The sequence below is a fragment of the Eumetopias jubatus genome, unplaced genomic scaffold, assembly GCF_037043125.1.
Source record: "Eumetopias jubatus isolate StellerSeaLion01/CBP00866 unplaced genomic scaffold, mEumJub1_p1.0 scaffold_105, whole genome shotgun sequence".
In the NCBI taxonomy this organism is placed as follows: domain Eukaryota; kingdom Metazoa; phylum Chordata; class Mammalia; order Carnivora; family Otariidae; genus Eumetopias; species Eumetopias jubatus.
In genome coordinates this window covers 594,509-608,661 of record NW_028274911.1, presented here as the reverse complement: position 1 = coordinate 608,661, position 14,153 = coordinate 594,509, and the positions used below count along the sequence as shown (strand labels likewise).

Below are 14,153 nucleotides of genomic sequence, written 5' to 3'. Positions count from 1 at the left end.
GGCTCAGAAAACCTATTGGAAGGAAACCGTTGTTGGGACATGGGGCAAACGGGGAGGCTGCCCGAACCCCTTCCCTGTCCTTCAGACCCTGCGTGGTTTTCCAAAGAGTTCAGGGCAGACCCACCATCTCGTCCGCACGCGGGTTGCCAAGCCAGTCAGTGGGCCGCCTCGCTTCGGCAGACCGCGTAACCTCAGACACGGCGCAGCGGCGGTGCTGCAAACCTGTCTCCACCAGCCCCACACAGCCAGGCCGAGGCCCCAGGCTCAGGCGCCTACATGCACCTTTCCTCCCTGCCAGGCTCTCCCCCTCTGTGTCCTCGCTTGCCCCCTTGCTCTCTCCTCTCTGCCCTCCCCTTGTGTCCGTTCCTCCCGGTGTGGGGTCTCTCTGTCCCTGTCTCTCTTTTGCTTTCCCTCCCGCCCCCATCTACTCCTTTCCCTCCCTCACTCGCTGACTCTGCCAGGACCAGCCTTTGGGCCGTGGGTGTGCAGCCGTGCTCCACGTGAGCCGAGCGGCCCCCTCCTGGGCACAGGAGGCCCCTCAAAGTTACCAGACCTCAGGCAAACACACAAGCAAACAAGACGTGAGCGTGGGACGGAGCACATCCAGGCATCCAAAGAAGTGACCGCCTGCAGGCCACACGCACAGGCCAGGGGCCCGTGGGAAGGGAGAGCATTCAGGCCCTTGGCCTTCCCCTGTCGGGCGCCGGCAGCCTCTGAGGTGCTGGAATCCAAGGCACTCCCCAGGGTTGAGCAGGTGGGAAGATAGGGCAGGAGATGAGGACGTTGGGAGCCCGGCCGTGCCTGGTGATTCTGCACATGCACTGTCCGGGTCTCTTGCTCTCAGCCGGCAAGGGCTGGGTCGCTCCTGGCTCTCGTACCGTAGCAAGGGCTGCCGAGACTCCTTGACCCAAAGCAGATCCTGAATCACCCCAAGATATCAGCCGTGACGGGTGACCAGGACAGAGACGTGCTCAGCTACATGAGCAATTTGGAGGTCAGTCCTGGGAGACGGAGGCTAGGGGAGTGGGCTTTGAGCAGGAATGGGCCCGGCATAGTGGTTAGGAGTGGCAACCAGGCAAGCAGCCCCGGATACGTAGAGGACACGTTCCCACGTGCCCTCCTCTTCCTTCGGCGGGGTAGGTGGAGGAATTGTGCCGTCCTAAGTACCGCTGCAGGTTGATGTTTTTCTTTGAGAACAACCCCTACTTCCAGAACAAAGTGATCATTAAGGAGTATCACCTTAGCATTGCCGGTAAGAGTGGGCTTGAGCTTCGAGGGTGCTGGGGTCGGGCAGGGGGCCCTTGGGAGCGGAAGGGGAGGTAGGCGGGGGGGGGGGGGGCCCGGGTGGGGGCAGGGCCGGGACCCTGCCTGGGAGGGAGAGAGGCTGGGAGGTTGAGAGGGAGAGAGGCCGAGAGGGATTGGTTGCTAGGCCGTTGAGAGGCTTTCCTAAATTTTCCATTCCTGCAGGATATCGGGCGTCTCGTTCCACTCCAGTGCAGTGGTTCTGGGACAATGCACATGGAGCTGCCAGGCGCAGGCACGAAACCACCAGCCTTAACTTCTTCAACTGGTTGTGTGATCCCTGCTCCCCAGGGTCTGACGGCATCGCCGAGGTGGGGACTCTGCGGCCTTCGTCCGCCGGGGTGATGCCTGGGCCCCGGTGCTTGGGAACGGGGCCCGGGCTCCTTGCTCAGCTAGTCTGTTTCCCCACCAGGTCATCATCGAAGACCTGTGGTCCAATCCCCTGCAGTACTACCGGAGGCAGGAAGGCAGCCGAAGAGAATGAACTGAGAAGAGGGCCTGTCGGTGAGAAGCTGGGGGCGCTGGGTCCTGACTTGTGTGTGTGGCAGGTGCCGGGACACAGGCTGGGTGGTGGCGGGGACACTGAGGCTCAGGGGAGCCTTGGCCCCAGCTCACCCAGAGAGCGGTTGGCAGGGTGAGAGGGGAACCTCGGGGAACTCAGGGTCCCCATCCAGGCAGGTGCGTCCATGCGGGCACGTTCAGGGACCCCAGGATGGCAGCTGGAATGTCCCAGGTCACTCCGGAGAAGGAAGACTTCTCCACCCCGTTTCTCTGAACACTCACCCGTGCCCGTCGACCCCCTCTCAGGCCTTCTGCCGTTTGTTCATTTGGGGATGTCCTGTGTGTCTTTGCGAGTGGGCTGCCTCCTTCCATTCCCGCTCCTGTGCCCAGAATCCCAACTTCCCTCCGCGGTCCCGACCACCCCATGGCCTCGCACAGCCACACGGCCATTCTAGGGAATGGCACTGGGCCTTGAGCAGGAGGCTTGTGAGGCTCTAGCTGAGTTGGAAGAGGGATCCCACGAGGACAGAGGACACCCTCAACACCGCCTCGGCTATCCTTGGTATTATGCAATTTCACGAATCCCTAACGTGTGTGTGTGTGTGTGTGTGTCGTGTGCATGGCAGCTGTGTGGACGTGTCCACTTCAGAGCATCAGAATCTTACCAACAAGAAATCGTCGAGGAGGCCACCACCGCTGTGAGAGATGTGTGGACGAATCTACGTGGTGCTCTGCCTGCACAGGTCACAGTTGTGAAAAGGATCACCAGTGCCCGCTCTGGAGAGTATCCAGCACCTATGTGGGGAAGGCGAGAGAGGCATAAACAAGTTAAGAAGTTCTTTGCGTCTGTGTGTGGGTTTGTACTTGGAGCCAGGATATGGGGAGGAGGCAGTCAGCCTAGTGGGACCCTCCACCCCATGGCCTGTGGGATTCCATGTATGGCGGTGAAGTTCAGCATGGGGGCAGGGCAGTGGAGGTCAGGGCTCGGCATGCGGACAGAGCACCCCCCATCCTAGGTAGGGTCTACGAGGAGCTCGGACAAAGGCAGACCTCTCTTCATGGGAGCTTTGTCCTTTAGGGTAGGGCACACAGGCGGGGAAGGGTCCTGGCGAGCGGGACCCTCGTCGCCTGGTGGCTCCAGGCACCACCTCATTGACACCGCTTGAGGAGCTTGGCCCAATACCCTTGCTACCTGGAAGCGTGCCCCACATGCTGTGATCGGTTCCCATGCGTTCAACTGGTCAGGAGCACTGCAAAACCCACGTGTCCCGAGGAGAAGATGGAGGCATTTCCTTGTGCTCCCTGCACTCCCAAGCCCTCTTGCGCCGCACCACCTGCCCACAGGGGACAGTTCCAAGCACGTGTGACGGAAGGCAGGTTTGAGTGCTGGGCACTGTGGCTTTGTGAGTGGGTTGTGTGGGAGGGAGTTGCATGCCCACGTACACTTTCGGGTGTGTGTCAGCGCATGTGTGTTCGTGTATGTGTGCTTGTGCATTCGGCCCCCTGAGCATGGCTCTTTCCCGGGGATCTTGTGTGTCTGTGCAGTGTGTGTGAGTTTGCATGCGCACGTGAGTGTGTGGCAAGGGTGCATGCCTGTGGTCCGAAGACCATGTGTCTTGGTGTGTTTCGAGAGTATGTGTTTGCAGGCGCATGGGTGTGTGTGTTTGGGAGGCCACATGTGTGTATCAGTGTGTAGGGGCCCAGGGTGTTTATGTGCTGCATTTCCATGTTTGCATGCCCACGTATGTGTTAATGTGTGTGTCCAAGTGCGCATGCTTGTGTGCCATAGAACTTGTGAGTTGGTGTGTGTTGCGTGTTTCCACACAGATGGCTTGTCTGTGTGTGTATGTGTGTGTGTGCGCGTGCGTGTGGGCCCACATGCACATACCTTTGTGCGGGCACCGTGTGTTTATATTTAATGGGAATGCGTGTTTGCATGCGACACATGGGTGTATGTGTGTGGCCAACTGTGCGTTTCTGTGTGTCGGGGATGTTTTGTACCTCCATGTGTTGTGTGAGTGTGTGTATCTTTCATGTACACATCTGTGTGTGTTCCTGGCAAGTGTGCATGTCTGTGTACTGGAGACCAAATATTTTGGGTGTCTGTTTCCTGAGGGTGTCTTTGGCCATGCGTGGGTTGGTCTGTGTTTGGGCGGTCAATGTGCATGCCTGTGTGCGGAGACCGTGTGTGTGTTGCATGGTGTTTGTGTTTCCCAGTGCACGTGAACGTGTGTGTGCAGGCGAGTAGAAATTTGCCTGGCTATCTGTGCTATTCCATGGGTATATTGCGTGTGTGTGTGTTTTCAGGCGTACCTGGGCGTGCGACTTTCACAGGGGTCCGTATGTATGGAAGAGTTCCAGAGACCTTCCGTGTGAGCGTTGAATGTAAGTGTCATTGGTGGCACAAGGGTGTCTGTTGTGTGTGTATTTGCAGGCTTTGGGTGATTGTGTGTGTGTGTGTGTGTGTGTGCGCGCGCACGTGGGAGAGAGAGAGCGGTGCCGTCCGCATGGGTTTGTGTTTATGTGCGTGCATGCGGCCCTCTTCATTCCCGTGTCGAGCCTGGGGAATGTGTGTGTGTGTGTGTCGTGTGCGTGTGTTTGCATGACCTCGTGAGTATGTGTTGCATGTCTCTGTGTGTTTGCAGGCACGTGTGAGTATGAGTGTGTGTGGCCACTGGCCCATGCCTGTGTGTCGAGACCGTATGCGTCTGTCTCGTGTGTCCAAGCATTTGCACGTGCACACGTGTGTATGAGAGTGTGTGTAGGCCCCGGTCAGCGAAGGAGAGGGCCTGTGGGATTCCTAGCTCTGCCGATGATGGAGAAAGGGGCAAGAGGCCGAGGGCAGCCACGTCCCTCCGGACACACAGGCCTCGTGTGCATTCCGTGATTCTTCAGTGGTCCGTCTCCCGTGTCGATGCACAGACGCAAAGGGGCCAAGCCAAGGGGGGCGGGATGGGATTTGGCAGGCGGTTGTGAGGCACACCACCCATCTGTGCTGATTGAACACATGGTTCCAGGTGTGGGAATTAGCTAGGGGTTTCACCCTCTTCCCAGGCCACACACCTCTTGTCGTGTGGCCTCTCTCACCTTCCCTCCCCGGCAAGGGCTAGGCCAGACGTCTGTCATTGCACGAATGTCACACGGGAGTGGGAGTGGACGTGGACAGCATCCACATGACGGGCGAACGGATGCAAACCACGGTCCGAAGACTGTGGGGGCGCATATTAAATCCAGTCTGGTGGAAATACGTGGAGACCCGGTCGGGGACTCTACCTGTATATACGTGCACGGTTCTCCTGACTGAGACGGGGGCAGGGGGGCGTGTAAGAAGCCCCTTTTGTCGGTGATGCCTGTAGAGACAGGCTGGCCTTGGCACCGACCAGAAGCCCCATGCCATTTTTCAGGCTTCAAACCACACTTGGGCATCTCTCACCTCATTTGTGGGCCAGCTCTGGGTATGTGATGGCCCAGCTTGCCAATCCGCTCACAGTCTGACCCGGCTGGCCAGAGCACGTAAGGCTAGGGAGGATGCGTTCCCCTCTGTAGGCCAGACGAGCTGGCAACCCCTTACCGGGGCATTCGTGCCTTTGGCAGCATGCAACATTAGACGCTCCGTCTGTGGGGTGGGGGGCCGGGCGTTCGTGCTGCCGGTCGCCTGGGTCCCGTCCTCAGCTGCTTGCCGCCTGGCTTTCCAATGAGTGGGCACTGAGTTCACTGTGCCGGCGGACAGCATCCACCTGCCGCCCTCTCCACAGGGTTGGGTCAGACTTCCTCTTCAGGGAGGGGCATCTGGGTCACCTTTCCTGTATGCTCTTGGCTCCAGGAAAGTTATGTGTCCCTCTGTCCTCCCTTACAAACACACTCGTTCTCTGAGTGTGCACACACGCACAACACACCCATCCGTGTGAAAACACACACTCAGGGAACTCCCACCAACTCAGAAGGTTTGTGACACCCAAGCATTCACACTTGGCCACACACACCAACACATACGTGGGCATGCAAACATTCAACACGTAAACACCCGGGGTCCCGACACAGTGGCACACCCATGTGGCCTCGCAAATACACACACCCGTGCACCTGCAAACATGCCATCCTGTTACACATGAAGACACATGGTCCCCGTTCCACAGGCAGGCACTCTTGCCAAACTCACACATGCACAAGAAACTCACACACACCACACAAACAACATAATCCCCGGCACAGAGGCATGCTCAGGTGGCCACACGCGCAAGTACACACACACGAACGCAAGTGCAAACACACACAGCTGAACGCAGACCTCCCTCACACACAGCTCACTCAAAAACCGCGGTGCCTTCCACAACTCACACCTTCCTTCCTTCACACGTCCTTGGAAATGTCCCCACTGGATGGGTTTTGAGGCGTGGGAAGATGAGGGTCCACAGGGACCATGTGGGATGGACTCCTCCTTCGTCCTCCTGGGATACATGGGTTTTGCGGTGCTCCTGACTGGACACTTGCATGAGATCGCATGACAGCAGTGCGGGCCTGCATCCAGTAGCAAGGGTGTTGGGCCAAGCTCCCTAAGCAGTGTCAATGCGCTGGGACCAGGAGCCACAAGACCACGAGGGCCCCGCTCCCCAGGCCCCTTTCCCCCATTGTGCTCTACGCTGAAGAATAAGGTACACATGGACAGAGGTCTGCCTTTTCCGCCCTCCTCCTAGAACGTGCCTCGGGTATCCTGATGCCATGCCATGCCCTGCCCTGCCCTCATGCTGAACAACACCGACACACAGGCAATCCCAAACTTCACAGGTTGGAGAGCCCCACCAGGTAGACTGCCTCCTCACCATGTCCTGGCTCCAAGGACAAACCCACACACAGACGCAAAGCACTTCTTAAATTGTTTATCTCTCCTTTCCCGTCCTTTCAGATATGTGCTGGATACTCTCCAGAGCTGCCAATGATGATCCTTGCCCCCATTTCTGTCCTGTGCATGCAAAGCACCACGTAGACTTGTCCACACATCTCTCACAGCGGTGAACTCCTCCTGAAATTCTTGTGGTTGGCCAGACTCTGATGCTCGGCGGGGTCCATGTCCACAGAGCTGCCGTGCCCCAGACACACACACACACACACACACACACACACACACACACACACACACACACACACACACAAACATGTTAGGGATTCATGAAATTGCATAATACCAAGGATAGCCAAGGTGGGTTGAGGGTGTCCTCTGTCCTCATGGGATCCCCCTTCCTCCTCACCTAGAGACTCAGGAGATGCCAGCCTATGGCCCAGTGCCATTGCCAAAAATGGCCAAGTGGCTGTGGGAGGCCACGAGGTGGTCGGGAACATGGAGGGACTTGGTGGATTCTCGGCACAGGAGCTGGATGGGACAAGGCAGCCCAGCTGTCTCAGGAACTAGCAATGGCTCTTCTAGTGGCAGCTCCTGATGCTTCTCGTACTGCTTGGCTCGCCCCACCTCCTCATTTCCGCCGCCACGACCTCCACCACCCCATGATATCCTCCACCATGACGTCCAACACCTTCACCGGGCCAGACTCACCTATGCGCTGCCAGGCCTCACCCTCCTGCACAGGCTGTGCCGCCATACCCCCTAATGTAGGGCCTTCGGCACCCATGCCTAGCCTCAGCGCCTGCCTCCCCATTGGCCCCCGCCTCCTCACGCCTCTCTCCGCGGACAAAGGTGGTCCAGGATTCCGTGGCAGACCGGGTTTCCCAGACCACGCCTCCTTCTCCATTTGGAAATGGAGCAGAGCTTCAGCACAGAGCCACGGTCTCGGCAGAGGGAATGAGCTGGAGGTGTGAGCATGGGGGTTCTGCAAGCAGCCAGCAGGTGGAGATTTGGCACCTAAGCCTAGAGGCGGGCACCTATCAGAGGCCGCGCGCCTGCGGGATGCATGCACACAATGGTTGTGTGCCAGGTCGCTTCTGAGTGGTGGTGCAAGGGCTCCCAGGACGTGGCCTTGCCTGGATGGAAACCCATGGCCAAGCCCAGGATGCTGACTGGACCCCGGGACCACCCAGTGGCCAGTCGGGGGTTGGGGCTGTACCCGGCCCCACCCCTCGCCCCATAGGGAGCCAGACAGCTGGCCAGGGAGCCGGACCATGCGCCCCCTCCAGGGTGGCCTCGGCCTCCCAGCCACAACAAACACCCCTCGCACACCCACTCCCACGCCGCAAACCCACCCCTACCCACAACACCAGCGCGAGCTGTTCCCACAGCCCCATCAGGCCCGCAGTCTGCCTGGAATTTGTACTGCCAGTGGGAAGCGGTCCCTCATCCTTCCCGAATAGATTCCTGTAAGGCTCATGACACTGTGTGCACCACTGGGTAGGCTGGTCAGATGTGCTTGGAAATGTTCAGCCCAGGCCCTGGGGTATGAATAGTGTGATTCCAGGAGAAGAGGCCATGAAGCGGTCTGCCTGCTAGGGGAAATGTGCGGCTACATTTTGTCCCAGTGCGTGCCCTTTGCTGGTCAGGAGCAGAGCATCAAAGAGTGCTCTGGCCATCGGTCTGCCTGTCCATTCCTCATGCTCTCCTCTCCATCCTCTTTTCTGACTTTCTCTTCCAGGGCTCTTTCTCTGACCCCTCTGGCCACATGGCCTCTTAAACCTAAAGGATTCCGGAAGAAAGATGCAGATGCATCTCTGAGCAGCTCCTTTCACAGGAATTCAAAGCCCTCGCCCTTTTCTTACCAGCAGCCAGGCCGGTGAGCCTTGGAATGGTGCGAAGCTGGGTGCCCACACAAACCCACTTTCACACAGTCACACTGACATGCAGTGTGTTCGGCAAGGAGGACAGAGGGACGCCTGCCTTTCCCGGAGCCAATTGCATACAGCAAAGTGGAACCAGATGCCCCACCATGAAGAGGAAGCCTGGGTGAAACCTGTGCAGAGGGCAGCGGGTGGATTCTGTCCACCAGCTTGGTGACTTCAGTGCCCACTCTTTGGAAGGCCAGGTGGCAAGAGCTGAGAACAGCACCCAGGCAACAGGCAGCACGAACACCTTCACCAGCAGAGACGGAGCGTCTTGTGTTGCATGCTCCCAAAGGCACGAATGCCCCGGGAATATGTTCCCAGGTCGTCTGGCCTACAGAGGATAACACATCCACTCTCGACTCCCTGGCCCCACGGCACCTGGTTTAGACCGTGAGCGGAAAATCAAGTGGGACCATCATGTCCGCAGAGCTGGCCCACAAATATGGTGAGAGATTGCCCAAGTGTGGTTTTGAGTCAGCAAATTAGGCTTGGGGCCGTTGGTGTGGCGCCAATGCCAGACAGTCTCTCCAGGCATCACTGACCAGCAGGTGATGTCTGCATGGGTTTGTGTCTCCATGCGTGCATGCTGCCATCTTGTCGTCCATGTGTCGAGCACGGGGGTCTGGGTGTGTGTCGTGTGTGTGTGTATGCTTGAGCTCGTGTGTGTGTTGTGTGTCTCTGTGTGTTTCCAGTCACTGAGTGTTTCCATCTCATTCAGGGGAAGCGTGCACCTATATCCAACCATAGTCCCCGACCGGTTCCCCAAGTGTTTCCCCCAGAGTGTTATTCATATGTGTCCCCATGGTCTTGGACCTTGGTTACCATCTGTTCGCCCTTCATGTGGATGATTTCTATGTCCACACCCACTCCTGGGTGACATTTGTGCAATGACAGACATCTGACATTGTCCTTGCCAGGGATGGAAGATGAGAGGGGCAACATGACAAGAGGTGTGCGGCCTGGGAATCAGCCTGAAGCCCTGAGCTATTGCCCACACCTGGGACCATTCATGCAAGCAGCACAGATGGGTGGTGCGCCTCACACCCACCTGCCAACTGAAACCTGTCCCTCCTTGCCTTGGCACCTTTCTGTCTCTGCAAGGACATGGGAGACAGACCCCTGACGATCCCCGGAATGCATTCGAAACCTGTGTGTCCTGAGGGACGTGTCTGCACTCGGCCTCTTGCCCTTTTCTCCATAATCAGCAGAGCTGGAAATCCCACAGTCCTCCTTTGCTGCCCGGGACCTACACACACTCATACACATGTGTGCACATGGAAACGCTTTGACACACGACACACATGAATACGGTTTCCACACACAGGCATGCACCGGTGGCCACACACACTCACAATCACATGTGACTGGAAACACACAGAGACACGAAACTCACATGAAACTCACACACGAGCTCATGCATACACACACACATGACACAAACCCACACAACCGGGCTAGACACACGGGAAATATGGCTGCATGCACGCTGTCTCACACAGGTGTGCGCCTGCACACACACACACACCCACACACACGGCCCACAGAAATGCATGTTGGCTGCACAATCCACTCCCATGCACACCTGTGCATGTACACAGTCAGATCACATAAAACACAAACACACGCGTCCTGCACACAGCCATGCGCACTTGCCCGTGCAAACAGACACAGCTGCGCTTGCGAACACATGCACAACACTCACAGAAGTTCTCTGGCACAGCCATAAACGCATGACGCGGCACTATCACACAGGCCCCCTCCGTCCTAGAACTCACACACACACACGTGCAACAAATACACACAGTTTTAGGCACATATGCCTAAACAACCAGCTCTCACCAAGACACATGCACTCACACTTGCCCTCACGATAACCACAAGGAACAGAAACACACGGTCTGCGTCACACAGGAACGCACACTGGTCTGAACCAACACAACAAACGCACCTGCTCATGCAAACACACACACATGCAATCCATACAAAGTCTCTGGCTCACTGGCGTATGTGCTGACATTCCCAAACCACACACACACTTTTGCACATGTAGTCCCACACCCACAACATACACAAACTGTCTCCAGTACAGAAGAATTCACAAATGGCCCTGGAAAAACACACAGACACAGACACACACACAGACACACACACACACACACACACACACACACACACACGGTCCATACCGCACACAGACAATCAAGGAACACACACGGTCATCAGTACACAGGCATACACCGCTGGTCCCACACCCACAGACACGCACACACACACAAGCACATGCCAACACACAAAGAAGCAACGCACACACAGTCACACGTGTTTTTGGCACAAAAGTTTGCACATATGACCACCCAAATACACATACACGTGATAATGCAACACAAACAACCCATGCATGCACACTGTCTCCAATATAGAGGCATGAGCAGGTGGCTATAGACGTGCGTTCACACAACCCCCCAACACACATCACCCAAAGGCCTCAAACACAGAGACACACAACAGACAAAATTGCGCATGAAAACACACATACACTCTATACTCACACGGAAGGTCTCTGGCACACGTCCGTCCATATGTAGCCCAGCAGAAAGTTACACACCCAGGTGCGCCTGAAAACATACAGACATGCCATACACCCATGGACTAGCACACACAGCCATGCAGATTTCTGTTCACATGCACACACATGTTCATATCCACTGGGAAATTCACACCACAGAACACACACACGGTCCCCGCACAGAGGCACACTCACATGGCCGCAGAAGAACAGATAACTGTGTGCGGACAAAGACACACTCAGGATCATATACCCAACACATATGATCTCCAGGGCACAGGCATGCACACTTGACAGGAACACACACTGATGTGCACAGGAAACATGCACAAACACACTCACACTAAACTGGGAAGCACACATTATCGCCAGCACACAGGCACACAGACATGTCCACACACATATACACATAGGCACGCAGGCAAACAAGCTCACACATATGTAATAGAAACACACACATTGCCCACACACATAGGTATGTGCACTTGGCCGTACACACGCACACACACACACGCCCATCCGTGTGCAGACACACACTCAGGCAACACCCACCAACTCACAATGTCGGTGGCACACAAATATGCACACTTGACCACACACACCAACACGTATGTAGGCATGCAACCACACAACACATAAACACCCAGGGTCCCGACACAGTGGCACACACACGTGGCCTCACAAACACACACACCAGTGCTCCTGCAAACACACCCTCCCTATACACACACCAAGACACATGGTCTCCTGTCCATAGGCATGCACTCTTGCCACACTCACATGTGCTAATGCAAACTCACACACACCGCACAAACAACATGATCCATGGCCCAGAGGCATGCTTGGGTGACCGCACATGCAAGCACACACACACGCATGCATGACTCTGCACACACACACAGCCGAACGCAGACCTCCCTCACACACAGCCCACTCAGAATGCCGCAGTGCCTTCCACCACTCACACCTACCTTCCCTCCCACGTCCTTGGAACTGTCCCCTGTGGGCGAGTGTTGCGGCGTGGTATGGCGAGGGTCTGCAGGGACCAGGAGGGATGTCCTCCTCCTTAGTCTTCCCGGGATATGTGGGTTTTCCGGTTCTCCTGACCGGACACATAAGTGGGACCATATCACAGCAGTGCGGGGCCCGCTTCCAGGAGCAATGGTACTGGGCCAAGCTCCCTAACCTGTGTCAGTGTGGCGGGACCAGGAGCCACCAGGCCACGGGGGCCCCGCTCGCCAGGACCCTTCCCCACCTGTGTGCCCTGCCCTGAAGAATAAGGCTCCCACGGACAGTGGTCTATATCTTCCGCCCTCCTCCTAGACCCAGTCTAGGATGTCATCATGCCATGCCCTGCCCTGCCCTGCACCCACGCTGAACGTCACCGCCACTCATACAATCCCACACTTCGGAGGTTGTAGGGCCTCACCAGGCAGACTGCCTCCTCGCCATGTCCTGGCTCCAGGAACTATCCCACACACAGACGCAAAGCGCTTCTTAACTTGTTTATGTTTCCTTTGCTGTCCCTTCAGATACGTGCTGGATACTCTCCAGATCTGGACTGGTGATCCTTTCCGCCATTTCTGTCCTGTGCAGGCAAAGCACCACGTAGCCTCGTGCACAAACCTCTCACAGCGGTGAACGCCTCCTCAACTTCTTGTTCTTGGTCAGACTCTGATGCTCTGCTCTGTCCACGTCCACACAGCTGCCATGCCCCAGGTGCACACAACACACAAACACACTCAAACTCACACACACACACACACGTTAGGGATTTGTGAAATTGCATAATGCCAAGGATAGCCAAGGTGGATGAGGGTGTCCTCTGTCCTCGTGGGATCCCTGTTCTTCTTCTCCTGGAGACAAAGGAGCCTCCAGCCCACGGCACAGTGCCATTCCCAAGAATGGCCATGTGGCTGTGGGAGGCCACGGGGTGGTCGGGAACATGGAGGGAAGTGAGGGATTCTTGGCACAGCAGCGGGATGGGACAAGGGAGCCCCACTCCCAAAGACTGGCAGGTCATCCCCAACAGAACAAGCGGCCAGAGACCTGACAGAGGGGCTGACGGGCACGGGTGACAGTTCTGAGAAATGGGGTGAAGGAGCTTGGCCTCTCCGAGTGACCTGGGATGTTCCAGGTGCCAGCCTGGGAGGCCTGAACTTGCCCTCGTGGACGCACAGCCCTGGATGTGTGCCTGCATTGCCACAGGTTCCCTTCTCACCCTGCCAATAGTTCCCTGGGCCAGATGGGGTCCAGGCTCCGCTGAGCCTCAGTTTCCCCACGACTAATCTCCCTGTCCCCTGGTAACTTCCACACACATACACATCAGGACCTAGCCCCCCTTGCGCCTCACGGACAGGCCCTCCTCTCAGTTCATTCCCTACAGCTGATTCCTGCCTCGGGTAGTACAGGAGGGGATTGGGCCACAGGTCCTCAATGACGACCTGGTAGGGGAAACAGGCCAGCTAAGCATGGGGCCCGGGGCCCTCTCAGGCATCACCATGGCTGACGAGGCCTGCAGTGGCCCCACCTCGCTGATCCTCTTAGACCCGGGGCAGCTGGGGTCACACAAGCATTTGAAAAAGTTACAGCTGGTGTTGTGCCTGCAGCTGGCAGCTCCACCTTCATTTTCCCAGAACCACTGGACTGGCATGGAACGAGACACCCTCTATCCTGCAGGAAGGGAAAATTTAGGAGATGCTCTCCACGGCCTAAAACCCATGCCCTCTCGCCTTCTCTCCCTCTCAAACTCCCGCCTCTCTTGCTCCTGGACATGGTCCCACCACATGCTGGGGACACAGTGCACCTCTCCACCCACTCCCAAGTGGCCCCCTGCCCCTCTCCACCATCTCAAAGCTGAAGCCCACTCCTACCGGCAATGCTAAGCCGATACACCTTAATGATTACTGTGTTCTGGAAGTAGGGGTTGCTCCCAAAGGCAAACATCAACCTGCAGCGATACTTGGGATGGCCCATTTCCACCACCTGCCCCTCCGAAGAAAGAGGAGGGGAGGGGGAA

The 14,153-nt window shown here is 56.9% G+C and overlaps 1 protein-coding gene across 1 annotated transcript in view; it reads left to right on the top strand.

Moving 5' to 3' along the window:
- The window catches only part of LOC148161652 (testis-specific Y-encoded protein 1-like), a 37,223-nt gene extending 34,581 nt beyond the window's left edge, over positions 1-2,642 (top strand). Inside the window, exons 3-7 of the mRNA XM_088020684.1 lie at positions 917-994; positions 1,141-1,252; positions 1,468-1,613; positions 1,715-1,806; positions 2,430-2,642. Coding sequence (XP_087876810.1) covers positions 917-994; positions 1,141-1,252; positions 1,468-1,613; positions 1,715-1,786 — 408 coding nt within the window. The 3' untranslated portion in view covers positions 1,787-1,806; positions 2,430-2,642. The remainder of the gene's footprint in view (positions 1-916; positions 995-1,140; positions 1,253-1,467; positions 1,614-1,714; positions 1,807-2,429) is intronic.
- Positions 2,643-14,153: the final 11,511 nt, after the last annotated feature.